Genomic DNA, 27422 nt, shown 5'->3' on the forward strand with positions numbered 1-27422 from the left:
ACTTTAGGTGTGGTTATGAGACTCAAGAGGCTTCCTGTGGATTCTCATCCCTGGGAGAGTTGAGGCCTCCCAAGGAGGGCAGGGCAGGAAGAACAGCATGAGAGTCAGCACCACAAGCCACATGCCAGATGTCATCAAGATTTTTATTTCTACATCAAAACTCCCTGGGTCCTCACTACAGCCCTGTGAGGTAGGTGGGGCGGGAAAGTTTCAGAGATCCCCATTTACAAATGAGGATGCTGAGGCACAGAGAGGTGGGACGTCCTGCCCCAGGTCATACAGCCATCAGTATGGAGGGCACAGAGTCAGCAGTCCTCTGGCCCTCCCTCAGGCGGTCCCCATATTCTCTCCACTGCTTCTATGATCTCCAGCCTCAGAAGACTCCTTGGGTCCATAGGGACCCTCAGAGAAGGCTGGAAGCTCAGACTTTTCCAGAATGGCCCTGGAGAAGGCCTGGTCAACTCTTGGGCCTATCCTGTGAGGCCAATGCTCTCCTTGTCACACTTCCAAGTTGACAGAGGGCCTAGTAAGTGTTAGGCATGGGTGGAGCCAGCTATGGTTGTGAGTGGACGGTGGTAAAAAATAGGTGTGACATGTGTGTCCTGTGCTAAAGACAAAGGCTCCTCCAACCCCTGTCCCTAAGCTGGTAACTCAGATGCCCTCTCCCATGGCTCCCTCATGGGGAGCACCCTCAGCAGCAAAAAGGAGCCCAGTCTGCTTCTATACTGAGCTGCTCTGCAGACAAGGTCTCACTAGGCCTTCAGACCCCATCACGCAGACACAGTGCCTCCACAGCTTGACTGGGGCCCTGGGCCACACCCCCAATAACAAACAGCCGGGGCCCAGCCTGTAGACTGGAACAGGAGCATCGGGCTGTAGGCATGGCAGGCAGTGCCTCCCAGCGTCGCCGTGCAAGACTGAAGCTCTCCACGGAGGCCAGAGGGCATGGCTGGTTCCCTGGAGGAAGGAGATACAGGGTGATGAGGGGATGAAGACCCTTTTGCTCCCTCTCCCAATGGCCCAGTAAGTACTACCCCAGCATGAGCTACTAATGCTTTGCTCTTCGTTGCCCAGTTCATCTTTGCTCGCTTTTTCTTTCTTTCTTTCTTTCTTTATTTCTTTCTTTCTTTCTTTCTTTCTTTCTTTCTTTCTTTCTTTGATCATCTTTCTGCTTCTATTAGAGACCCCAGCCAGGTGCCAAGGGACACCCCGAGAGTCAGGACAATCACAAGCACCTTGATTGACAGATATGCCAAGTGCTCACAGAGCTCTGACCCCAGAGTCTAGAGAAGGTGGCCCTGCTGGATGTTCTTTTCTGCTGTGTATATCTTCTTTTCCTCAGCCCCACAGAGACTTACCAAGGCCTCCAATGGCCACAATGTTGCCCCCAAGAGAGCCCACCACAAAGTCAGCCCTCTTATCCCTCATTCGCAGGCTACGAGGCAGCTTGGTCCAGGACCCTGAGGGAGAGAAGACATAAGATGTATGAACACAGACATACACAGACCTGAAGGAGAGATATAAGATGTACACATACAGACATAAACAGACTCGAGGACACATGCAAACACATGCACAGGAGTGCGAGTTCACGCATGCACGCGCACGCGCAGACACACACACACACACACACACACACACACACACACACACACGCACGCACAAATGCTGCCCTTGTGTCCCATGGGGAGCAGGACAGACTAGAAGAGGCATTTCTCACCATGCTCCAGATCAAACATCTCCACAGTGTTGACGAAGTGTGGACGGGAGTAGAAATTGTGGGGCCCAGGCTGTTGCAGGCCACCCAGGCTAAAGACACTGCCTTCAGCCATAGCACAGCCAGCAAAGGCTCGGCGGCTGGGCAGGCTTGGGTGTCGGGTCCATGTACGGGTCTCCAGATCAAAAGCTTCAAAAGCAGTCACTGGGAGCTTGCCTTGGCGGCCTCCTGTCAAAGGAATTAAAGCACCTGGGACAGAGCCCAGAGGGTTTGGTGGCATCCTTACCTGGTGGCTACTACACCCAGCTGTGTAGACACCTGACTATGGGTCATTCATAAGACCACATAAACCCTCAGGCACTGAATTTGATTTTCCAATCCCACTTGGGCCACCAAGGAGGCCTTAGAATAGGTCTGGATAACCCCCAACAAAACTTCTAAAATCCTGACATCTCAGACGAAGAATGATCCCAAATCCAGACAACCTACAAGGGATGGAGTCCTCTGGACTCGTTTCTTCCCCTTCCCCACATCCCTCAGCCCTTACCCAGGACATAGATCTTGTTCCCGTGCAGGAAGGTGGAGGCCCCGTAGCAGGGTGTGGGCATGGAGGGTAGTGAAAGCCAGCAGTCCCGGCGGGGCTCATATACCCGAACCTGGGCCTGGGGGGCCGTGTCAGGACCCATTCCCCCCAGAGCATACACCATACCATCTGCACAGAAGAGAGTAGTTCAGACCACACAACCATGTCTAGGTGGTGAACCCCACCCTGACAGCTCCCTAGGTCAGGCCCAGGGGTGGATGGAGGGAGACCCATGTCTTTGTCAAAAACTTTGTTGTCCATCTCAAGTGGGAGCTAGGAGAGCTGAGATTCCAGCTTTGGCCTAGGCCCCTCCAAGTGAAGAGCAGGAGGCAGCCTATCTAATTATAATCCAGCACGGTCTCCCTGGAGACGCTATGGCAACCAAATCTGGCATCTAAGCAGGCTAGCCTAGACTGGTGGTCAGACCTGGAGGCCACAAGGTGTGTGTGTGTGTGTGTGTGGGTGTGTGTGTGTGTAGGGGGAGGGCTCCCCTAATGGGGGGGAGGGGTAGATTAAGACAGTGGTAGAGGGGATAAGGAGATTTGCTCAGTCTGAGAAGGAACCCGGGGTATCCACTAGGCGAAGGAAGGCCCAGGCTGGGAGTTGAGCTTGGGCCTGCAGGACAGAGCCTCGAGCCCCTGTCAGCCCCACTGCACCATGCCGGTTTCACTAGGGTAGGTTCTTGCCTTCCATTAGGTTCTCAGAGTCAGCTAGGGGCACATTGACAGGCCTTTGGGTGGTGTCAGGCAGCTTGGGGCTTCCATGGCAACCACCTCCAGGTCAGCTTGGCCTTTGTCCACATCAGCATCCCTGGTGTGTGTGTGTGTGTGTGTGTGTGTGTGTGTGTGTGGTGGGGGAGGTCTAAGCACTTTAGCACTTGCTGGGCTCAGAGCCAAGGCCTGGCTCCCCTCCCCCACTCCAGACTATTTATAACTATGAGAGTCACTAGGCCACACCCACCACTGTCTCTTAGTAACAAAGACTAGGACAGGGAAGTGGCTGGGGGTCTCCTGTCAGATTTCTGGGGGCCTTCTGGGCTCTGACCCCCAACTCATAGCCCAGAAAAGGTAATTAACAGCAAATTGTAGAGAGCCAAGGTAAGGGAAGAGACAGGAGGCAAAGCCACATCCAAGGCAACACCTATCCAGTGTGTGAGGTAATGGATCCGGTCAGGGGGAGAAACAGTGAAGTCTGTAGGAGCACCTGAGGCGTGTTCCTTGATAAGCCACTCACCTCTCTCCACAGTCGCAACCCCCATGGCTGCTTGAGGGAGGGTAGCCCGACGCTCCCAGCGGCCTTCGTCAGCCAAGAAGGCCTCCACAGCAGCTACTGGGCTCTGGGCCTCATCCACGCCACCCACAACTAGCACCTGCTTACCCAGAACCACAGCAGCCGCACCAGCCCGGGCAGTGGGCAGGGGTGCTAAGGCTAGCCACGTGTGTGAGGACATGTCCAGGGTCTCCGCTGTGTCCAGGGGTAACCCAGCCCGGCCACAGCCCCCCAACACCAACAGGTGCCCATCTTGGTGTGCCACTGTGCCATATACCCGGCAAGTGGGCATGGGGGGGAACACCTGCCAAGCAAAGGCCCGGCCACCTCCTGCAGCCATGTTGCTCACTGCCAGTGGCAGGCCATGCTGTCTGCTTAGGCTGTGGGCCTCACTGGGGAGACACGATAGGGCCTCATCCTGATTCTGCCAGGGCTGTAAGCGTGTGTCTGACCAGTCCAAGGGACCTTGCCTTCACCTGAGGAGAAATGGACAACAAAGAATCAGGGCCACTGTCAAGAAACAGATGAATAACACCTAGCTAAAGGCAGGCCAGGCCCCAAATCACTGGTGGGGACGGACCCGCCCCCTTTGACTAGCACTCTACTGGTGAAGATCCTCTGTAGTGCGGAAGGAGAATAGACTCCAGATACCCAGACAGCTTTCTCATTTCCCATAGGGGCATGAGGGACTCTCCCCACACCCAATCACAAAAATTAGCAACTAGCAACTAGCTTAGAGTGGAAGGGAAGGTAAAGTGACTAGGCCCGACTGACTCTCCATCCCAGTGCACTTCCTTGCCAGCATGGCTTATCCTGGTGCTCCTGAATCCTCTGTACACTGGCATCTAGTGTCCCTCAGACAACCGTTAGGGTCCCTCACCTGCAATCCTTACACAAGGAATGTCCTATTCTACAAAGTGCAACAACCATTTACAGCAGCAAACAGCCAGTCTTAGCTGTGAAGGATTCAAAGGGGACAGACCTCAGGGTTCCGCACTCCCTTTGAAGTCCATCCTCAGGGGAGTGGCAATGCCAGCAGATTCCTTGATGAGGAGGGCTGAGGGGACTGGTTTGGGCAGTCTCATGAGTGCAGGATTTGAAGGTACCTGAGTCCAGGGCTTTTCATGTAGGAATAAACAGCTAGATCCTGAGCCCCCTAAGGTCACATTCCTTAAGCCTTACCTTTTGCTCCGTGTGTGTGTGTGTGTGTGTGTGTGTGTGTGTGTGTGTGTGTGTGTGTCTGTCTGTCTGTCTGTCTGTCTGTCTGTCTGTCTGTCTGTGCTGGGGGAGGGGGTCTCCACTCTCAGTCCCGCGATTTGGCAGGACGGCCTCCGGGCCCCAAACTTCCAACTCAAAGGAGAGTGGGGGGCGGGTCTGGCTAGTGGGCTTAATAAAGGCTCTAAGCTTCATGCCCCAAACTCCCCCCCCCCCCCCAGCGAGGCTCCCGCGGGACTCACCCGCTGGATCTCTGATGTCGCCAGGACACGGGGTCCGCTGTTCCGCCTCCGCTGACGCTGGCTCTGGCTAGGGCTGAAGCTGGGCTCTGATGGGGCTCCCGCACCGCTCCGGCGTGGGGCGGGGCTGGTCCGGGTCCGCCCCTCGCTCCCCCCTCCCCAGATTCGGGGAAACCTCCTCCCGCCTTAACTCTGCACATGCCACGGCAGGAGTCGGGCACATCGACCCACGGTCATCCAAAATGAACAGGCAGGCATATGGACATCCGGCCGGCTAGGATTTAGGGTTCTACCTGGGGCGATGATAGAAATGAGGCAGTGGCGATCAACACAGCACCGGTATGATGAGATCGGAGGTGGGTGTCGTTTTGTGTTAGATCCACTCTGGGTGCATTCAGCAGGAGATAGCCAGTGGAACCTGGGGCCTTAAGGGGTCGGAGCCCGCCCATCACAACTGAGCTTGGAGGTGCCCAACCACCAGCTTTTCAGCGGCGCCCCCTGGAGGCCACTGGGGCTGTAGCCTGGGCCTCTGGTTGGGGAGCCCAGCTGGCCTGTCTTAACCAGGACACAGCCATGACATAAAGCCAGCTGCAGAATAGATCCTGAGACTACTAGCAGGTGGGGTGGAGGAGACTATTGTACAGCCTTAGGACCTATCCGGCCCTTCTTTACAGAGAGCTACGTTATTCTTGGTTAGATCTCAGCAGGTGAGCTAAACCAGCCAGAGGCCATGGTCTCTCTGCCTAATCCTATATATCCTGACTGGGACTAATCTGAGGCCTGGTGACTATCCATCTTCAGGGTACAGAGTTGGCTAGGTCATGATAGCAAATTGATGTGACAAAGACGCACCTACCTCCGACTCAAACCTTGGCCCATCCTATCTTATGAGCATTCAGAACCCTGGGGAACACTCCTTGCAGTTGTCTGTGCCTTCTCGGTGCTTCGCCCCCCTTTATTGTACAGTGTTTATCTTAATTTTCCAAAAGAAGATCTCGAAACAATGACACAAGTGCTTGTAAGTTAGTGTGGGAGGTGGAGCCAGGAAGCCCCAGCAGAGGAGTAGCAAGAAACACCAAGAAAAGCAGCCAGTAAAGGAGGTGTTACCAGACACTGGGACCAAATCCTTCTGGGGATCTGGGACCTCACATTGTTAACTGCTCACAAGGGCAAGGGGAAGGAAGGAACTCATCTTCATCTTCACTTTCCATCAATTATATGTGGAGAGCTGTTTGGGAGCATTAATGCCTTCGCCTGCCCGACTTTTTGCCTGCCCAGAACGTGGGTGAGCCCTTCCTTGGGACTGACTAGAGCCTATAGCTCTTTCAGAAGTTGGTACTTTGAGGTGGAGGGCGTTCACACAAATGCCAGAGCAAAGACTGGTTACACATTGCGCAGACTCTGAAGGCCTCTGTCTCCTATGCCACTTCTTCCATTCCCCGGATTGTCCCTCTCTCGGGACACCGGTATCTACCCCACAGGGTACTCAGTACCACACCTGTATCCTCATATTCACCAATGTCCTCTTTCTTTCTAAGCCCCTTCCATTTTCTTTCCAGCTGTTAACCATTTACAAGCTGGCTGCTTTTAAATGTCTCCCAGCACTAGATCAAGCTCATCTCTTCTTGCCCCCTGAAAATCTTGAAGCCATCTGTCCCCACAGACTCCATCACCTTGTTATCTATCTGCCACCTCATCTATTGCCACTTATTCCTCCAAATTGCTTTCCAAACAATTGGTTTGGTTTGGGGGGCTCAGTGGCTTAGAGCAGTGGCTGCTCTTCCAGAGGACCTAGGTTCAATTCCCAGCACCCACATGGCAGCTCACAACTCTCTGTAACTCCAGTTCCAGAGGGTCAGACACACTCACATAGACAAACATGCAGGCAATACATCAATGCACACAAAATAAAAATAATTTTTTGTTTGTTTTTGTTTTTTGAGATCGGGTTTCTCTGTATAGCTTTGAAGCCTATCCTGGCACTTGCTCTGTAGACCAGGCTGGCGTCGAACTCAAAGAGATCTGCCTGCCTGTGCCTCTTGAGTACTGGGCTTAAAGGCATGTGCCACCAACATCTGGCCAATAAAAATAAATTTAAAAAAAAATTTGTTGCTTTGAGAGTCTCCCATAGCTCAGGCGGGTCTTGAACTTACTACATAGCCAAGGATGACATTGAATTTCTGACTCTTTTATGTCTTCCTCGAAAATGCTTGGAATTCAGGCATACTACCTTGCCCGGTTTGTACAGTGATGAGGAGTGAACCCATACTTTCTGCATGCTAAACAAGTACTCTTACCAATTGAGCTGTATCTCCCACCCCCAAAATTGCTTTTGAAAAGCCACCATGTGTATTACCCAAGATTCCCTAGGGGAACAAAACCAATAGAATGAATAAGTACTACAAGGGGATTTAGGTGGAGGCAGAAGCAGGGGGATCTCTGTGAGTTTGATGCCAGCCTGGTTTGCAGAGTGAGTTCCAGGACAGCCAGGGCTACACAGAGAAACCCACTCTCCATAACAAACAAAAACAAGAAATTTAGACAACACATGATTCAGAGGGTAAGAGCACTGGCTGCTCTTTCAGAGGGCCTGGGTTTAGTTCTCAACACCCATATAGCAGTTCACAACTGTCTGTAATGATGTGATACTCTCTACGGACCTCTGCAAGTACCAGGCACGCATATGGTACACATGCATACATACAGGCAAAACACTCATACACCTATGTAGGGGAAGCTGTAGCCACGCCTACTTAGGGGCTGGCTACAGGTGTGCCTGACACGCAAGACTGGTATGAGACTGCGGGCTCTCTTTCAGTTGCTCTTTTGAGCTTGCATACAGACCGCTGCCACGCCAGCTGGCTAGGTCACTCTGTAAGTAAGGCTTTTCCCTATTAAATACCCTTATATTTCTACCTGACTCCGTATTGGTAATTTCCCACTATATCTGGTGTCAGGATCGGGATATTGAAATCTACACCCCATTTGGGACAGGCTGTGGGTTCCACCGGGCCTGCGGCCTAGGCCCGGAAAGCGCCCTCGCTCCACAGGTGCTCTCGGCTAGCAGCCAACCGCTGCATCTGAGGATTTCAAGCGATATCTTCTATCAAGAGAATCCCATCTAACATGGACTGGATACAGGACCCCACATGACTATCATCATGCCATTTCAGCAGGAAGTAACTCGGAGGATGCTACACCCTCTTTCCCCATTGTTGTCACTTAGGATAGTGTATATACCTAGTTAGGGATAGCTTCCTATTGTTTTTTGGTTGGGATTGGAATGAAGTGTTCAGGCTTGGTTACCTCTGTCAGATGACTTTAGGGTTTAGTTAAATAGTTAGGATGTGACATAAGCAGATTGTTGTATCTTCTTATATTTTACCTTTATGATTGTTAATTTTGGATACTTTACACTGTTAAGTTTTAATCCTCTTTTAGACTAAAAGGGGAATTGTAGGGGAAGCTGTAGCCACGCCTACTTAGGGGCTGGCTACAGGTGTGCTGACCACGCTTGCAAGGGCGTGGTCAGGATGACATAGAGCGAGACTGGAATGGGACTTCGGGCTCTCTTTCAGTTGCTCTTTTGGGCTTGCATACAGACCGATGCCACGCCAGCTGGCTAGGTCGCTCTGTAAGTAAGGCTTTTCCCTATTAAATACCCTTATATTTCTACCTGACTCCGTATTGGTAATTTCCCACTATCCACCTAAATCTAAATTAAGGAAAAGGGGATTTATGGGCTGGAGAGATTGCTCAGTGGTTAAGAGCACTGCCTGATCTTCCAAAGGTCCTGAGTTCAATTCTCAACAATCACAGGTGGCTCACAGCCATCTGTAATAAGATCTGGTGCCCTCTTGGCATTCAGGGATACATGCGGACAGAACATTGTATACATAAAAAAATAAATATTAAAAGGATTTACTAGACCTGCTTAAATCACACAGTCTGGACAGTGCAACCGTGGCACCCATTGCAGGCTAAGGACCCAGTGGTGATTTGGTCCTGGAGTCTGGGCACCTCAGCAGTCCCAACCCAGCACAGAGCACTGGAAAATGTCTGGAGAAACCACCAGTTTTCAATCCAGATTAGAGTCCTAAAGAAGGAAGCTGGGCTCTGGTATTAGTGGGCAAATGGCGTGGTAGTGGCGGCAGCAGCACACAGAGGAACAAGACCCGTGAAGACAAGAAGGCAAAAAAAAAAAAAAAATCCAGGTGCTGGAGAGATGGTTCAGAGGTTAAGAGCACTGACTGTTCTTCCAGAGGTCCTGAGTTCAATTCCCAGCAACCACATGGTGGCTCACAACCATCTGTAATGAGATCTGGTGCCCTCTTCTGGTGTGCAGATATACATGGAAGCAGAATGTTGTATACATAATAAATAAATAAAATCTTCAAAAAAAATTATTTCTGCCAAACCTCCTTTATAGGATGCTACTAGTATGTGCTGTCCACAATTAGAATGTGTTTTTTCATGCTGGGCAGTGGTGGCGCATGCCTTTAGTCCCAGAACTTGGAAGGCAGAGGCAGGCGGATCTCTGTGAGTGCAAGACCAGCCTGGTCTACAAGAACTAGTTCCAGGACAGCCTCCAAAGCCACAGGGAACCCTGTCTCTAAAAACCAATAAAAAATAAAGGTTTTTTTTTTCCGTAAGTGTGTCCAGCACTTTTACTTCTTAGTTGGTTTCACTTCCAGTCAAAGGCCAGAGTAGTGGTGTGAGCCTTTAAAACCAGCCCGTAAGAGGCAGAGGCAGGCAGATTTCTGTGAGTTTGAAGACAGCCTGTTTTACAGTGAATTCCAGGAAAGCCAGGACAATATAATGAGTTCTTGTCTCAAAAACAAGAACAAAAACAGGGATGGACTGTGGTAATATCTTTCTTGCACAAATAAAGCCTGTCTGGGGGTCAGAGAATGGAACTGCCACTAGCTAGCCATTGAGATCTGGAGGTCTGTACAGACAGGCAGGAAGTGACATAGTAGGGCAATAACAGTATATAAGCAGGAACAAACAGGAAATTGCTCTCCTCTCTGTAGACACTTAGGAGGTAAGGTGTGCTGTGGCTTGTTTAGTCTCTCTGATCTCTCAACATTTCCCTCTATATCTGACTCCAGCCTTTTATTATCTAGACAGATAGCTCAGTGGTTTAAGAGTTCATCCTGCTCTTGCAAAGGAACTAAGTTTGGTTCCCAGCGTTATCTTTTGCGTCAATTAGAAATAAAAGAAGGGGGGCACAAGATGAGACATATTAGCCAGTTTATTATAGGCCCAGCAGAATGGAGAGACCAAAAGAGAAGAGGGTTAATGGGTGACCGCCGTGACCAGTCGAGAGAGAGAGAGGCAGAGAGAGTGAAGCAGGGAAGTTGGAACTTTTAAAGGGAAGACCGTGCATAGGACCTGAGGTTCCACACATGTCAGAGTCCTCACGCGGGTGATGTGGTCATGGCACATCCCTGTGCGTGCCCCTGTGCGTGCCCCTGTGCGTGCCCCTGTGCGTGCCCCTGTGCGTGCCCCTGTGCGTGCCCCTGTGCGTGCCCCGACTGTTGTCAGGGGGCGGGGTCTGTCTCTTAAAGAGGTAGAGCCCATCAGCATAAAAAGCCTCAACCTTTCATTCCCACCTCTACTTACTATTTTAAAAGGTGGGGTGTTAGACATGGCAGGTTAAGGAATAAGGGTGTCAAATTCTCAAGACTGCTTCCTGCTGACCTGAGGGGCATTGACCATCTTTGGGGGACCTGAGAGGGTTGGGCTGCTGCCATGTCCTGGGGTAGCTGCTGGTTTCATTGCAATCCAGGCTGTATGAAACTCCTTGGTGCCTCTCAGACCTGTTTGTTTGGATCCAATTCGGCTCCCTGGAATTTACAATTATCCTTAGAATTTGTGAAAACAAGTATTAGACACATTAGCAGCATATTCAAGTTAGAAGCAACTTGGCTGAAAGCATTATGACTGTGAACAGTAGCATGAGAAAGAGAGAAATCTGGAACATATTTCATTCCTTTGAATGTAAACTTTAAAATACCTGTTCCCGAAATCTGTTTTGCTTTAAGCTGGCAAGACTACCAGTCATCAAAAGCATCAGAGTTCTTGAGAAGGATAAGATTTTACCTGAATTAAGGATTAAAGAATAGAGACTTTCCAGCAGGCTGCATGGACAGCCACCCCCAAGGTTGAGACTTGCCAGCAGGCTGTATGGACAGCCACCCTCAAGATCCTCCATCCATGTTTGTGGGTGGCAAAACATCTGTCTTCTTGCAAGACATCTGCCTTCTGCTGATAGCATGTGACTTGTGGATTAGGGACTATAGAAAGGCTCTCCTACCATTGACCCAAGCAATGCAGGGAAATTTGATTCCACTGTCCTCTTGTCCTCGGTCTGGAGTACTTTGTAGCAGTTGAGGTGAAGAGCAGGGTTGCTCAGTGACTAGCGTTGCCACTGACTCAAGATGAAATTTCTTTAGTGCCCACCAATCTTCTGGGAGGAAATGGGGTGGAACCAGCAGCTGGCCTGCTCTCTGTCATAAAAAGCTTTTTACTAAAACATTTTAAATTCCATGTTCTCTAGATCTCTGAGCATTTGAGGGCTGTCTGTCTGTTTAGTATCTCAGCAATCAAAAATTTGCCTTTAGTTAGAGAAAAATCCCTTTTTGTAATAAAAAGCTGTGCCTTTGTAAACGGCTTACAGGATGGACTGAGTGGTATATTTTGTTTGTTTGTTTGTTTGTTTGGTTGGTTTTTGAGACAGGGTTTCTCTGTGTAGCTTTGGAGCCTATCCTGGCTCTCGCTCTGGAGACCAGGCTGGCCTCGAACTCACAGAGATCTGCCTGCCTCTACCTCCCTAGTGCTGGGATTAAAGGCGTGTGCCACCAACACCTGGGTGGTATATTATGTTAATTTGAAATAGACCTTTATGATTTTAAATGTTCATCATTATTTAAAGATACATAGCAATTTAGAAATATGAGACTTAGAATAGTTTAAGTTGCATATAGAGTTAGCTAAGTATAAAGTTAAATTCAAATCAGATGTGCAGAGACAAGTAGACACATCAGGAGATTTAATGAGACAGAGTGAACTTAAACATGGGGCCCTGGAAAGCACAGTATTCCATAAACAAGCCATGCACAACAGGGTCAGTGAAAGAAGTCAGAGAAAAATAAAAACGCAAGAAGTCTGGCAGGGTTTGCTGGCACAGGCTGCTGGAGTGGGCGTGCCTACAGGTAGGTCACATGGCCAAGATGGCAACTTCCAGGTTAGTACACATGGCCAAGATGGAGACCACCATAAGCTGCTTTTGTCTGTTTACCTACCTGTTGGTATGGATTGGACAGAGGTGACTTTGGCCTGATGAAAAGCCCTTTAAGTTTGTACTTAGATGACAATCAAAATAAACTTAAAAAGCTTGAGCTTGTGAGTGAACAGTAGGTAGTCACTATTTTATCAGCTAACATGCTGACTATAGTCTATAGTGGATCTGACTGTCTAATGCTGCCAAGTTGACAACCATTAACATTTCAGAGATCTGAGAATGGTAAATTTTATACAGTTTTTTAATCTATTAAAAAGTGACAGGAGCCAGTCCATATACAGTTAGCCATACCCAAGTTTCTCCATTAACATTGGAGGCAGAAGTATCAAAGAACGTCAATCTTCGCCAGGTCTATAAAGTGAGAGGTTTTTTTCCTCTCTGTGGAAGAGGGACATGGAAAAGACTGACCTTGTTTTGTCTAGGCAAAGGGGGTGCAATCAATTTTCCAGTGTCCAGCAGTTTTGTCCACAGTCTTGGCCAGGTTCTGGCAGGCGGTAGGTATCACATCTGAGCATCTCGCTCACTGGTCCAGGTGCAGGAACTGAGGTGCCTCATAATCTTCCTTGGAGACTTTGGGTCACTGCCAGGATCTGTCTGATATTATAAACTTTAAAAACAATGTTTAAATGCCATATTCTGCAGGTCTCTGAAGCATTATAGGTCTGTCTGTCTCTTTTAGTTACTTGCCTTAAGCACACAGGTGGCTAGGTAAGGCCTTATTTCTGTAATTAATTTTTTGTGTGACTGTAAGTGGTTGTAACTTATTAAAACATTTGAAACTTAGCACAGTTGAATTTATATTGCATATAGTTACCTTATATTCTTTAAACAGTAACTACACATTTTAGCTGCTTACTTAAGCTTAACTTGTGAAAACATAAACTGTATTTGTATTTTTAACATCTTATAATAAATTAGCAGCTTTTATAAAACAAGAACTTTACATTGTCGGGCTTTGCTTAAAAATGATTTTAAATTGAAATATTAACAATTTAAAACCACAAACATTGCCGACATTGGTGATACTCGCCTTTAATCCCAGAACTCTGGAGGCAGAGGCAGGCAGATCTCTTCGGGTTTGAGGCCAGCCTGGTCTCCAGAGCAAGTGCCAGAACAGGCTCCAAAGCTACACAGAGAAACCCTGTCTCAAAAAACCAAAAAAAAAAAAAAAAAGCACAAACATTAATGTCTTTCTGTAATATATCGAAGCATTAACACTTTAAATTTTAATAAAAAAAAAAACTTGTTTGCCAGATGTTGGTGGCACATGCCTTTAGTCCCAGAACTTGGGAGGCAGAGGCAGGCAGATCTCTGTGAGTTCGAGACCAGCCTGGTCTACAAGAGCTAATTCCAGGACAGCCTCCAAAGCCACAGAGAAACCCTGTCTCAAACAAACAAACAAACAAACAAAAACAAAAACAAAACAAAAAAACTTGTTTATAAGATGGTACCTCCTAAGTTTTATTTGATCACCTTTAGTCAAGATGGCTGTCCAAGTATCTTTTTTCAACTTTAGCAAAATGGCTGCCAGCCAGCCATGTGGCCAGCTTGCCATGTGGCTGACTGCAAAATGGTAGTAACCTGCACCATTTGTTTTAGCTGTATGCTTGTAACAGAACTTAGGTTATGCCAGGAAACAGAACATTTTTTTTAAAAAGTATACATAATTTACTTGAGAAATAAACAGAACTTTTTAAATAGAATTAATTTAATATGGTTAAAATTTTAGCTTATATTACCAATTTTTAAAATTTAGTGTTTGTAAGTATGAGAAACCATAACAAACATAGTTTACATTTTTCTCTGACTTTTGACAACCTTTCCTCTGACCTTTGACAACTTTCCTCTGACTTTCTACGACTTTCCTCTAACCTTCTACAAACTTTCTTTGACCCTCTATAACTTTTTATATACCTTTAGTTCATTTCTCTGATTCCCTTAGACATTCTTATTTAGACAAATTTCTCTTTCTCTTTCTCTCTTGTAGTTTTTAATAAATTTAGAACATCTGGATCAGGCCAGATGGTTCACCTGCCCCAGCTCCATGTGCTCAGGTCAGAGACTTGGAGGGGGGGGGTCTGCTGCTGGTAAGCCCAGACCCTCTGCACATGCAGGGGCGGGAAAGAGACCCCCGAAGTTTCTCTGCTCCTGAAGGGACCAGCTCCCCATTTCGGTAGCCACGACAGTAACACGTGCTTGCCATAACCTTGCCTTGGTCACTTAGAGGGCAGACGCCTGTCTCGTGACAAGGAACCAATCAGAAGTTAGCTGGTGGCGCTATGCTTTACAACCCTGGGTGTGCTTTACGGACAAGTGCACAGCAATGATGCACAGAGCATAGCAACCACCCTGGGAGGGCCTATGGGCCATAACAACCAGTTGGCCAATCAACACAGGGCAAGCCCTCCAAGCCTGGAGGCACACCAATCCTGAGGCTGTGCATACCCCTAGACACTCCCTTTACGCTGCCCTATAAGATTTCTCGGGAGCCCCTAGGAGCTGTCTTTGCTAGCCAACCGCCATGGCGGGTGGGTGAAAGACCCGAGTTAATATGGGATTAGCTCGTGAAACAACAATAAAGCCTCATGCAGTTTGCAGCAAGCTCTCAAATCCGCCTGGTGATTGGGGTGACCGAGGTCGTGGCCTGGGACCCCAGATGCCTGAGTTTTCCGGGTGTCTAACATTTGGGGGCTCTTCTGCGATTTGCGACCACCCCTCACCTGAGTGGATTTGATCTTGGAGGTAAGATGATTCGAGCTTGCAACTTATATGTTTGCTTGTTATGTCTCTTTCTGTTTTGTTGGTTTGGTGCCACTTGAATTTACTGTTTTGTTGGTTTGGTGACTTGAATTTGATCTGAGCCTGCACAGGACTTGTGACTCGTATTTGTATTTGTGATTTGTACTGGTATTTGGAATTTGTAATTTGGACCATAGGGAAAGCAGACGTGTGAGAAACAGATGTGTTTCTGGAACCCTTGGTTCCGCCCTGGACGAAAGTCCAAGGGTTGTTTGTAATTTTGGTTTGGGGCACCATTTCTTTGCCGAGAGGTTTGTTCTGTCTGATGTCTGTCCTGTTTTTGCTGTTTGTGACTGTCTCCATACTAACCACCCTCATCCCCGGATTCCACCTCAACTGTGATCGGCAGATGTGTTCGAAGGATCTCAGACTGCTGCCCTGAGGACACCCAGGACCCAGGAGGTACGGTCGGGGGCCAAGGACACTTGGACCCGCCTCAGTTAGCAGCGATTGTAGCCGCCTGGTTCTGCTGCCCATCTTCCCGGCACCATTGCCTTATAAGCGGCGCGGGCAGATTGGGTTGTCGGGCAGATTGGGTTGTCGGGCAGATTGGGTTGGCGTTTGTTCTTTCCTGACTATTCTGTGTTATCATCATTGGTTTTCAATTCAGGATCCACCACGCCACTCCCTTTCTATCCCCATCTGCGGGTCTGTGAGGCATGCCAAGTGGGGCTGTTTCTGCCCCAGCTGCCATCCTGCCATGGGTCCTGGCTTGAGGCAGGGGTTTCCCTGCTCTGAGGGAACATGGCTGCAAGGCCACCATCTGCCTGGCTGCCCGGCCTTCTCTGTGCTCCACACACATGGTATGCAGGGGGGCCGAGAGGGTCTTTTTCCCACCGCTGCATTGGCCGAGGGTCTGGAGTTGCCAGCAGCACCCCCACCCCAGTTTTCTTCCCTGAACTCGTGGAGCTCAGGCAGGTGACTATCTGGTCTGATTTAGATGTTCTAAAAAAAAAAAGGCCTTAAAGTTATTAAAAACTATAAAAGGGACTTTGAAAAAAATTATTATGTTGACTGAGAAATGAGAATATACTAAAATAATAAATAGGGAAAGGGAAAAGGAAATTTGTCTAAGAATGTCTAAGAAAATCAGAGGAATGAACTAAAGGGATAAAAAAGGTTATAGAGTGTTAAAGTAAGTCATAGAAGGTCAGAGAAAAAGTTATTTTAAAAATGGTAATATAAATTAAAATTTTAACCATATTAAGCTAATTCTGTTTAAAAAGTCCTGTTTATTTCTCAAGTAATTTATGTATACTTGTTTTAAAATGTTCTGTTTCCTGGTATAACCTAAGTTCTGTTACAAGCATGTAGCTAAACAAAATGTTGCAAGTTCCCGCCAGCCACATAGCAAACTGGTCACATGGCTGACTGGTAGCCATTTTGCTGAAGTTGAAAAAAAATACTTAAACTGCCAACCTGACTAAAGGTGACGGAATGGAAATTAGAGGCACCATCTTAGAGACAAGTTTTTAAGTTAAGATTTAAAATGTTATATATATTACAGAAAGACATTAAGGGAATTTAAATTTCTTTTTAAAACCAGTTTTTTTAAATGTTTATGTTTTTTAAATGTTTGTTTTTATTAATGTTTGTACTTAAAGAGCTTCAATTTAGAATCATTTTTAAACAAAGCCTGACAATGTAAAGTTCTTGTTTTATAAAAGCTGCTAATCTATTATAAGATGTTACAGTTTATGTTTTCAGAAGTTAAGTTTAGAGCGTTGGTGGCACACGCCTTTAATCCCACCACTTGGAGGCAGAGGCAGGTGGATCTCTATGAATTTGAGGCCAGTCTGGTCTACAGAGTTAGTTCCAGGACAGCCAGGACTGTTACACAGAGAAAACCTGTCTCAGAAATAAGTTTAAACAAAGCAGCTAAAATGTGTACATGAAGCTACTGTTTAAGGACTATAAGGTAACCCTATGCAGTCTTAAATTCAGCTGTGCTAAGTTTCAAATATTTTACTAAGTTAAAACCAGTTACAGTCAGGCTGAAAATTAATTACAGAAATAAGACCTTACCTAGCCACCTGTATGCTTCTTGTGTGCTTAAGACAAGTAACTAAAACAGACAAACAGACCTATAATGCTTCAGAGATCTTCAGAATATGGCATTTAAATTGTTATCTTTAAAGTTTATAATATCAGACAGACTGCCAGATCCTGACAGTGACCCAAAGTCTCCAAAGAAGATTAAGAGGCACCTCAGTTCCTGCACCTGGACCAGTGAGCGAGATGCTCAGATGTGATACCTACCGCCTGCCAGAACCTGGCCAAGACTGTGGACAAAGCTGCTGGACACTGGAAAATTGATTGCACCCCCTTTGCCTAGACAAAACAAGGTCAGTCTTTTCCATGTCCCTCTTCCACAGAGAGGAAAAAAACCTCTCACCTTATAGGCCTGGCGAAGATTGCCGTTCTTTGAGACATCTACCTCCAGCGGTAATGGAGAAACTTGGGTATGGCTAACTGTATATGGACTGGCTCCTGTCACTTTTTAGTAGATTCGGATAAAATATAACCTTCTCAGATCTCTGAAATGTTAATGGTTGTCAACTTGGCAGCATTAGACAGTCAGATCCACTATAGACTATAGTCAGCATGTTAGCTGATAAAATAGTGACTATCTACTGTTCAGACATAAGCTCAAGCTTTTTAAGTTTATTTTGGTTGTCATCTAAGTACAAACTTAAAGGGCTTTTCATCAGGCCAAAGTCACCTCTGTCCAATCCATACCTGGCTCTCTGGACAGAAGAAAAATGTACATGCTTATAGCCCAAATCTGTAGTTTTTGTTAGGACTCAAAGTTATAAATATGTTCCTGCTGTTTGAACAGATATTCAGATATCTGTTTTTTCTGCACTGTGGGCTTCAGTAAATAAGTTTTAACCTCTGTTCCTAGTTTAAACATGTCTTAAACAGGTTTCTGCTTCTGGCAGACATCTGAGTATCAGTTGCTGACTACAGACTGTTCTAAGTAGACTGCGAGCCCTGGACTTGCTGTGGATGTGAACCAGTCCAGCTGATGTGGACACCCCCTGTCTCTGCAACAAAGTCTGCCAAGAGCCCCTGATGGATTCCCCATTGCCTAAATTCCTTTTTTTGCTTTTGACTAGCATTTCAACCTTCTGGGGTCCCTAACTTCGTCCCAAAGTCAGCAGGAAGTAGCTTGGGAAAGAATTTGCCACCCATTTTCCCTGGTTAAAATGCTAAGTCAGGAGGGACTCCCTTGCATGGGGATGCCAATATCTCTCACTCCCTGATGGGGGCACTAGAGAGACAGCAATTCCATGATTGGAATTTCCAAAAAAAGAAAATGGGGAAATGAAGGGACCAGCTCCCCATTTTGGCAGCCACGACAGTAACACATGCTTGCCATAACCTTGCCTTGGTCACTTAGAGGGCAGACGCCTGTCTCGTGACAAGGAACCAATCAGAAGTTAGCTGGTGGTGCTATGCTTTACAACCCTGGGTGTGCTTTACGGACAAGTGCACAGCAATGATGCACAGAGCATAGCAACCACCCTGGGAGGGCCTATGGGCCATAACAACCAGTTGGCCAATCAACACAGGGCAAGCCCTCCAAGCCTGGAGGCACACCAATCCTGAGCCTGTGCATACCCCTAGACACTCCCTTTACGCTGCCCTATAAGATTTCTCGGGAGCCCCTAGGAGCTGTCTTTGCTAGCCAACCGCCATGGCGGGTGGGTGAAAGACCCGAGCTAACATGGGGTTATCTCGTTAAAAAAAAAAAAAAAAAAAAAACAATAAAGCCTCAAGCAGTTTGCAGCAAGCTCTCAAATCCGCCTGGTGATTGGGGTGACCGAGGTCATGGCCTGGGACCCCGGATACCTGAGTTTTCCAGGAGTCAAACACTCCAACATTCTGGACACCACATGTGTGGGGCATGGAGAAGGCCAGGCAAATGGTGGCCCTGCAAGCCATGTGCTCTGGGCAGGGAAACTCCTGCCATGCACTAGGACCTGCAGCAGGATGGCAGTTGGGGCAGAGAGAGAACCCCACTTTGCATGCCTCACAGACAGGCAGATGAGGATGAAGAGATAGACTCACCTGAACCGGCCAGGCTCAGCTGTGAGAGCAACAGCCTCACCATGTGCTCAGAGACAGGGGACTCCACTGTAGCACACTCTAACCCATGGCACATGGCAGAGGAACTTACTGTCCTGCACACCACGTGCTCAGGGCAGCAAAAAAAGACCCCTGACCCACACATGCCATGTGCATGGGTGGTAAGAACAGAGAGAGAGACACTGCTGGAGTCCAGAGCAGCAGCTGTTCTGAAAGACCTCAGAGTCATGACAAAGACAGGCTTGACAAACAGACAGCACAAATGTGAAACGTGGACAGACCACACAGTAACACAGACTAGGGTCCTATTCAGAATTTCAGATGACTAGTCTACAACCAAGTTTCCCCCTACAGATTCGGTGACCACATGGGTCCCTTTACAGATGGAGCAGGCAACAAAAGACAAAAGACAAAATTATACAAAGACACAGAAAACAAAAGAGCAGACAGAGAGTTCCAAATCTCACATGCCAGCCATGCCACAAAAATGAAAGTGACCCAGAGGTCCTTGCACAGGTCGGGCAAGTCGCTTCCCGAGGAGAACTCCAAGTGTCCTTGGGTCTCCGTCCTTCACAGGGTGTCTCCCAGGGTAGCAGTCTGTGATCCTCCAAGTATATCTACTGGTTGCAGTCTGATACCCTTACGGGCACTCGGACAGCTATAAACCAAACCAAAAGTGCCTTTCAAATTCAACAAATAAAATGAATGACAGCAAGACAGAATAGGTAGGGTACCCTCTTGCCTCCAAGGTCGACTCTGTGCAGGTGAGGGGTAGTTGAAAATCTCGGTGGGACCTCCAAATGAAAGATTTCCCCCACGGAGTGGGACCCCGGGGTGACCACTTGGGAATGCGGTGACCCCAATCATCAGGCGGAGGCGAGAACTTGATGCAAACCGAAAGAGGTTTTATTGCAGTTGTTTAACAAGCTAACCCCATTAGCTCCGGCCTTTCATCCACCCACCATGGCAGATGGCTGGGGAAAAAGACCCTGAGAAACCTCGGGACAAAGATATTATAGGACAGCATAAGGGGAGTGTCTAGGGATACGCACAGGCTCACGATTGGTGTGCCTCCAGGCTTGGAGGGTTTGCCCTGTGTTGATTGGTCAACTGGTTATTATGACCCATAGGCCCTCCCAGGGTGGTTGCTATGCTCTGCACATCATTGCTGTGTGCTTGTCTGTAAAGCACACCCAGAGCCCTAAAGCATAGCACCACCAGCTAACTTCTGATTGGTTCCTTGCCAAGAGGCAGGCATCTGACCTCCTAGTGACCAAGGCAAGGTCAGGCAAGCACGTGTTAGACTGTTATAGCTGCCAAAATGGGGAGCTGGTCCCTTTAACAATAGTATGAAACAAAACACACTGCTCCCAGAGCAGGGTGCTAGACCTGACCTGTGGGAAATGCACCCAACAAGTGAAAGAAATCAGAGACAAAAAATAAAAAGCAAGATGTCTGGTGGCAATGCTTGCCTGTCCAAGTCGCTGAAATGAGTGGGCAGGCCTAAGCTAGGCCAGGTGGCAAGATGGCAGCCCCCAGGCTAGGCTGCATGGCAAAGATGGTGGCTGTTAGGATATACACCTGGCTGACCCTGCCCCCTAATGATGGGTGGGGCACGAAAAGGAAAACATGCTATGTCATCACCATGTCACCCGCCATGTATTACGGCCTTCGTGAGGACTCTGCGCATGCGTGAAACCTCAGTGCCCATGGGCAGTCTTCGTTTTAAAAGGTCCAGCCTCCCCCCTTCTCTCTCTCCATGTCTTCTTGGGTTGGCTGAAAATCCAGCCCCATCCTCCCCACTTCTCTTGTCAATAAACTCCATGTGGGCTATACATTCGTAGTTTCCTTTCTCTCCACCAATTGCTGCAGAAAAAGTCTAACAGCAGCCCCTGTAAGCACATTCTCAACTGCCGACAGAGGTGAGTTTTTCTCCACAAATGAGGCAAAAAGATGTGTGAAACCAACAGGACACTGTAGTCCAAACAGCACAACATCCAAAAGGACCATTCAGAAATGAATGTACCAGTCTATGGACAGTGCTAGGGTACAAAACCTGAAAGATCCACGGTCAGAGACAGAACAAACAGAAGAGTGAGGGACATTCCCAGGTGAAAGAAAGTTCCCACAGAAAGATAGAAGAACTCCGCTCATTTACCTCCTCGCTGGCAGTAACTGGAAGGTACTGTAAAATGTATTTCCCATGGGTGAGGCCAAAAATGGCTCAGATTGCTCTGTCTGAGAGCACACAGCAGAAATCCCAAAAGAGGCTTAGCAGTCTGAAACCGAAAAATGTACCCAGTAGACCAAAATGCAGTGAACTCCAAAATGAAGTGCTGGGTCTGCCTCGTGGGAACTGTAAGGGGTATCTTACTGGATTTCAGCAAACTAGCAGATGAGTGAGTTCCAGAGATCCTTCGTTTGAAAAACGGCGAGTTGAAGTTTACAGAGTTTTGACATCTCAGGCCGCCACAGGCAGGAGGAACAGCCGGGAAAACCAAGAGATGAAAAGTGGGTCATGAGTTCAGATTTTAGGATTCCTGAAATTTCCCGAGCCCCTGGCAGGAAAGGTTGCAAAGAAAGCCTATCCCACCAGTGAGCTTCGAGAGAGCTTACTGAGAGAGCCTAAAATCACATTGGGCAACAAAATGTTATTTTGCTTAAATTAGGAATAAGAAAAAGGGGAGCGGGGGCTGGAAAGATGGCTCAGAGGTTAAGAGCACTGACTGCTCTTCCAGAGGCCCTGAGTTCAATTCCCAGCAACCACATGGTGGCTCACAACCATCCGTTATGAGATCTGGTGCCCTCTTCTGGTGTGCAGATATACATGGAAGCAGAATGTTGTAAGCATAATAAATAAATAAAATCTTTAAAAAAAAATTAAAAGGGGAGCAAGATGAGACATATTAACCAGTTTATTATAGGCCCAGAAGAGTAGAGATACTAAGAGAGAAGAGGAACGGGGTTAATGGGTGACCGCCATGACCAGTCGAGAGAAAGAGGCAGAAAGAGCATAAGAGAAGAGGCAGAGAGAAGAGAAGAGGAGCAGAGAGAGTGAAGCAGGGAAGTTGGAACTTTTAAAGGGAAGACCGAGCACGCGCACTGAGGTTCCACACATGCCCAGAGTCCTCACGCAGGCCGTAATGCGTGGTGGGTGACATGGTGATGGCATCTCCCTGTGTGTGCCCCGACTGTTGTCAGGGGGCGGGGTCTGTCTCTTAAAGAGGTAGATCCGATCACCATTAAAGCCTCAACGTTTCACCCAGTACCTGAACTGGGCTGCTCACAACCACCAGGTGCAGGGAATCCAAAGCCCTCTATTGGACTCAATGGGCATTACATGTATATGTACCTATACACATAATTAAAATTTAAAAAACAACAAAGGCCATATTCAGTCCAGTTCACAGTCAAGATTACCATCAGGCCACATAACCATAAAACTAGGGTTATCCTGTTGGTAAGATTTTATAGGCTCTTCAAAGTTTCACCTTTTGTGACCTCAAATTCTTGCTGGCAGGTCATCTTGCCTCCTAGAATCTTTTGCAAGACCTTCTTAGGGAGTAGCTGAAGACTGTCTCAAAGGTGGGGCTTGGGACTCCAGAGGTAGCTCAGTTGATAGTGATTGCTGTACAAGCATGAGGATCTCAGTTTGATACCTAGAACTTACAGTTTTAAAAATCCCAGTGGGGAGCCTGGCAGTGGTGTTGCATGTCTTTAATCCCAGCACTTGGGCAGCAGAGTAAGTCAGATCTCTGTGAGTTCAAGGCCAGCCTGGTTTACATCAATTGTTCAAGGACAGCCAGAGCTACACTGAAATCCTGTCTCAAAAAACAAAAAACAAATCCAGGTGTGGGACTGTAGAGATTCACCAGGTGAAGCACATGTCCTATGAAGCAGTGGGATTCTTTAGAATCCACATACAAGCCACATACATACATGCAATCCCAGAGTGTAAGAGGCATCAAATCCCAGACTAGGCAAAATGATGGGCTCCAGTTTCAGCCCGTGACCTTGTCTCAATATGTATGGTGGACAAGGGGGCTGGTGAGTTGACTCAAAGGGCAAAAGTGCCTGCTGAAAACTTGAGTTTGATTCCAGAAAACCACATGATAGAATCAGTTCCTGAAAGTTGTCCTTTGACCTCTACCTCTGTTGTGGAAAGGTATACCAAGAATGAAAATACGAATAATCTTAATCTTGACCTTGTAGTTATGATCCTATAGTGGTATTGTTGAACTTTACTATGAACAGTAGCATGAGAAATAAAGAAGTCAGGAACATATTATTTTATTCTTTTTAATGTCTCAACTCATTTTATCATCATTTAAGCCTTCTTATCCTCAGGCCTTCGTAACTACATTTTCAGACTTTTATACATCTTAGACTTTCCTATCTTCACATAGATAAACCCTAAAATACCTGTTCCTAGAATCTGTTTTGCTTTAAGCTGGCAAGACTACCAGTCATCAAAAGCATCAGAGTTCTTGAGAAGGATAAGATTTTACCTGAATCAATGATTAAAGAATAACAGAGACTTGCCAGCAGGCTGCATGGACAGCCATCCCCAAGGTCCTCCATCCATAGTAGTGGGCTGCAGGACACCTGCCTTCTTGCTGATAACTTGTGACCTGTGGATTATAGACTTTGGGAAGACTCGCCTACCGTCGGCCCAAGCAACGCCGGGAAAGTCGATTCCATTGTCCTCTTGTCCACGGTCTGGAGTACTTTGTAGCAGTTGAGGTGAAGGACAGGGTTGCTCAGTGACCAGCGTTGTCACTGACTCAAGATGAAGCTTCTTCAGTGCCCATCAGTCTTCTCGGAGGAAATGGGGTGGGGCCAGCAGCTGGCCTATCTCTCTGTTATAAAAAGCTTTTTAACAAAACATTTTAAATGCCATATTCTCTAGATCTCTGAGCATTTGAGGGCTGTCTGCTTAGGATCTTAGCAGTTAAGTTTGCCTTTAGTTAGAGAAAAATCCCTTTTCGTAATAAAGCTGTACTTTTGTAAACAGCTTATAGGATAGACTGAGTGGTATAAATATTTTGTTAATTTGAAATAGATCTTTATGATTTTAAACTTTCATCATCATTTAAAGATACATGAGTTAAATTTAAGTTGTATAGACTTAGCTTATATTTTAAGTATGGTTAAATTAGACCTTTACGACTTTAAATGTTTACCATCATTTAAAGATATATAGCAATTTAGAAATATGAGACTTAACAGTTTAATTTAAGTTGTATATAGAGCTAGATAAGCATAAAATTAAATTACAGGTACAAAGACAAGCAGGACTGGATAACAGTAAAGGGGGAACCAGAATGTAATCTCTGATCCATACATTGTAGCAAACAGACAGATTTAAAGAGACAGGGTAGACTAAAACAGAGGGTCCTGGAAAGGCACAGTATTTAGTAAACAAGCCATGAACAACAGAGCCAGTGAAAGTAGAAATCACAGACAAAAAATAAAGTAAAATAAAAAGCAAAAAGATCTGGCAGAAATCAAAAATCTGGTAGACAGGTTTGTTGGCACAGGCCGCTGGAGCTGGGCGTGCCTACAGGTAGGTCACATGACCAAAATGGCGGGGACCGTAAGCCGCTTTTGTCTGTTTACCTGCTTGTTGGATGAAACCAGAAAGGTTCCTCTATGCGTTTCCCATGGGTGAGGCAAGTGGAAAACCGGCAAAAAGCTCCTCTACGGATGCACGTCTGCCCGTGGGAGTTGCCAGGGGCCTGGCCCCAAAGGGGACACAGCTGTCCTGAAACCGAAAAAGGACCCAGCAGTCCGAAGTGAAAAAAGCAAAAAAGCACCGCTCCTGGAGCAGGATCCCATGCCTGACCTTCAGGAAATGCACCCAACAAGTGAAAGAAGAAATAAAAAAGCAAGATGTCAGGTGGCAGTGCTTGCCTGTGCAAGTCACTGAACTGAGTGGGCAGGCCTAAGCTAGGTCACCTGGCTATGACCAAGATGGCAGCCCCAGGTTAGCCCATGTGGTTGAGATGGCGAGCCCGTAAGCACATTCTCAATTGCCAGAAAAGTTTCAAACCTCATTCATGTGGAAAAATGAAAACCAGCAAACACACAAAAAACTCTCAGAGCATCTCAAGCAGACATTGCCAACCTAGAAGAAGCACAGTCAGAGACAGAGCAAACAGAACAGTGAGGGACATTCCCAGGTGAAAGAAAGTTCCCACTGGGAGGCAGAACTCCGCTCATTTACCTACTCGCTGGCAGTAACCGAAAGATCCCGTAAAAATGTATTCCCCGTGGACAAGGCCAAAAAATGGCACAGATTGCCCTGTCTGAGAGTGAAAGACCCCCGCCCTTAGCTTTTTCTTTTAAGGTTGCCTCCTCCTCCGGTCGGCAGCTGGCAGAGCGCGTGGGGAATACATCCTCCCCTGCACTCCCTGACCCTTGATCCCCACAGCTGCCGGCACTTCCCCGCTGCCGCGCAAGGCCGGCCCCCCCGCCGGATCGCTCCGTCCCAAGGTCAGCCATCTGGACGCGGCAAAAGATAAAGGCCGTTTCGCCTGACTATTACAGTGCCTTTTTCCCCTATAAAAGGACTCCCCTTCCGGGGCTCGGGGCTTAGCCTAACAAAAGCTAAGTCCCCGGGTACCAGCGCTACTAATAAAGCCTCTTGCTTTTGCATCCAAAGTTTGTGGTTTCGCTGATTCCTGGGTGCGGGTCTCCTTCTACGAAAGTACCGCTTCGCGGGTCTTTCAAGAGCACCGGCCCGAAACCGAAAAATGGACCCAGAGTGAACAGTGCTGTGTCTGCCCCATGGAAAAGGTTCTGGGTATCTTACCGGATTGTAGCAAATAGGCGGTTCAGTGAGTTCCAGAAATACTTAGTTGGAAAAGCCGCAAGTTGAGTTCCGGCATCTCAGGCTGCTGCAGCAGGAGGGAGTACCAGGAAAAGCAAAGATGGAAGTGGGCTATGAGTTCAGATTTTAGGATCTCTGAGACTTCCCATGCTCCTGGCAGGAAAAGTTACAAAGAAAGACTATCCCACCAGCTAGCTTTGGGAGAGGGTCTACGGAGAGAGCCTAAATCAAGTCGGGCGCCAAAATGTTATTCTTTTGTTTAAAAAGAAGAAAAGAGAAATTCTGAGACATGAGACATAAGACTATAAGTTTATTATAAGGCCCGGCAGAATGGGGAGACTAAGAGGAGGAACAGGGGTAAATGGCTGACCGCCATGGCCGGTCGCCATAGAGAGAGCACATAGGTGAGAGAGAGAGTAAAAAGGAAGCTGAGAGGAAGCAGAGGGGGGAAACTGAGAGAACAGAGAGAGGGAACAGAGGAAATAGAGAGCGTAAATGGGCAGGGGCCTATCTTTTAAAGGGGTCCTCTACACCTGCGTGCAGACTTAGTTCCCATAGAACCTTGGGCTGACCAGGGTACTGCCTGTTCCACCAGTTAACAGGGGCAGGCCAGCATAATGCCTGAACCTTTCACCACCTAGATCCCATGCTTCTGTGTGTCATGCAGTATGCCAGGGTCAGGCCATTCTCAGGAAAAGGTCTACTATCCTTACAGGCCATTCTTTGTGGTGAAACAAGGCGATCATCCCACAGGCACACTCCTTTTTGACCTTCTGATCAGTTGCCAGAGAAAGAAGCAGGCCCTAGACCTTGACAGGAATGACCCTGATGTCCTATGCCATACACCAGGTCACTTAAGAAAAATGTTAAATAAGCCCCTAGTCCAATCCTAACTTGGCCCCTGTGACTCTTGCCATCATCTATGTGCCGCAGACTCCCATGCTGGATCAGAAAGGTTTGGACCTGTGTTTGTGGCCACCACCTCCAGGCAGCCCTCCCTGGTCCTCAACCTGCTCCGCCCTCAGACGTGGGGAAGCGCTGGAGGTCAAGGGTCACCAGGAGGGCCAGGTCCCGGAAGCGGAAGCGCAGTGCACTTCCGGCGCGCAGCGGGCGGCCATGTTGGAGCGGCGGAGGCGGCGCAGAGGTGCGTCCTGGGTCCCCGCGGCGGCGCCGGTAGGTTGGAGCCGCGGGCCTAGCGGTGCTGCGGAGTGGCGGCCGTGAGTCCGCAGGGCGGCAGGGCGAAGGAAGGGGCTGGGTGGTCGGCCCTCCCGGATCCTCCTCCTCCTCCTCCCCCTCCCGGGGCTTGGCCGAGCCTCCCCACCCCCACGCAGACCCCACCCTGTCGGGCCGCCGCTGTCCACCCTTCACTC

General features: G+C 47.8%; 1 protein-coding gene across 2 annotated transcripts; it reads right to left on the bottom strand.

Moving 5' to 3' along the window:
- Window positions 1-122: 122 nt before the first annotated feature.
- Klhdc8b (kelch domain containing 8B) lies at window positions 123-27118 on the bottom strand. 2 transcript variants are annotated; one of them, XM_035443965.1, is made up of 10 exons: window positions 26766-27118; window positions 26035-26119; window positions 10727-10872; window positions 5317-5448; window positions 5027-5099; window positions 3534-4045; window positions 2265-2429; window positions 1721-1945; window positions 1359-1460; window positions 123-957 (listed from the first exon to the last, which is right to left on the bottom strand). In XM_035443965.1, exons 6-10 carry the CDS (start codon window positions 3907-3909, stop codon window positions 761-763), a joined length of 1065 nt encoding a protein of 354 aa, XP_035299856.1. In that variant the 5' UTR covers window positions 3910-4045; window positions 5027-5099; window positions 5317-5448; window positions 10727-10872; window positions 26035-26119; window positions 26766-27118; the 3' UTR covers window positions 123-760. The 2 variants fall into 2 exon arrangements, with proteins under 2 accessions (XP_035299856.1, XP_027270367.1); XM_027414566.2 differs by lacking the exon at window positions 10727-10872 and having other exon boundaries at window positions 5027-5448.
- Between the last annotated feature and the right edge of the window lie 304 nt (window positions 27119-27422).

Source organism: Cricetulus griseus, chromosome 4, assembly GCF_003668045.3.
Source record: "Cricetulus griseus strain 17A/GY chromosome 4, alternate assembly CriGri-PICRH-1.0, whole genome shotgun sequence".
Lineage (NCBI taxonomy): Eukaryota > Metazoa > Chordata > Mammalia > Rodentia > Cricetidae > Cricetulus > Cricetulus griseus.

What these genes read in the sequence shown, in the direction of transcription:
- Klhdc8b (XM_027414566.2), bottom strand. Translation starts at nt 3,909, where the DNA reads ATGGCTGCAGGAGGTGGCCGGGCCTTTGCTTGGCAGGTGTTCCCCCCC. An exon ending in GGTTGCGACTGTGGAGAGAG is followed by an intron (nt 2,430 to 3,533) that starts GTGAGTGGCTTA and finishes TCTTCTGTGCAG; the next exon opens with ATGGTATGGTGTATGCTCTG. An exon ending in GATGTTTGATCTGGAGCATG is followed by an intron (nt 1,461 to 1,720) that starts GTGAGAAATGCC and finishes TCTCTCCCTCAG; the next exon opens with GGTCCTGGACCAAGCTGCCT.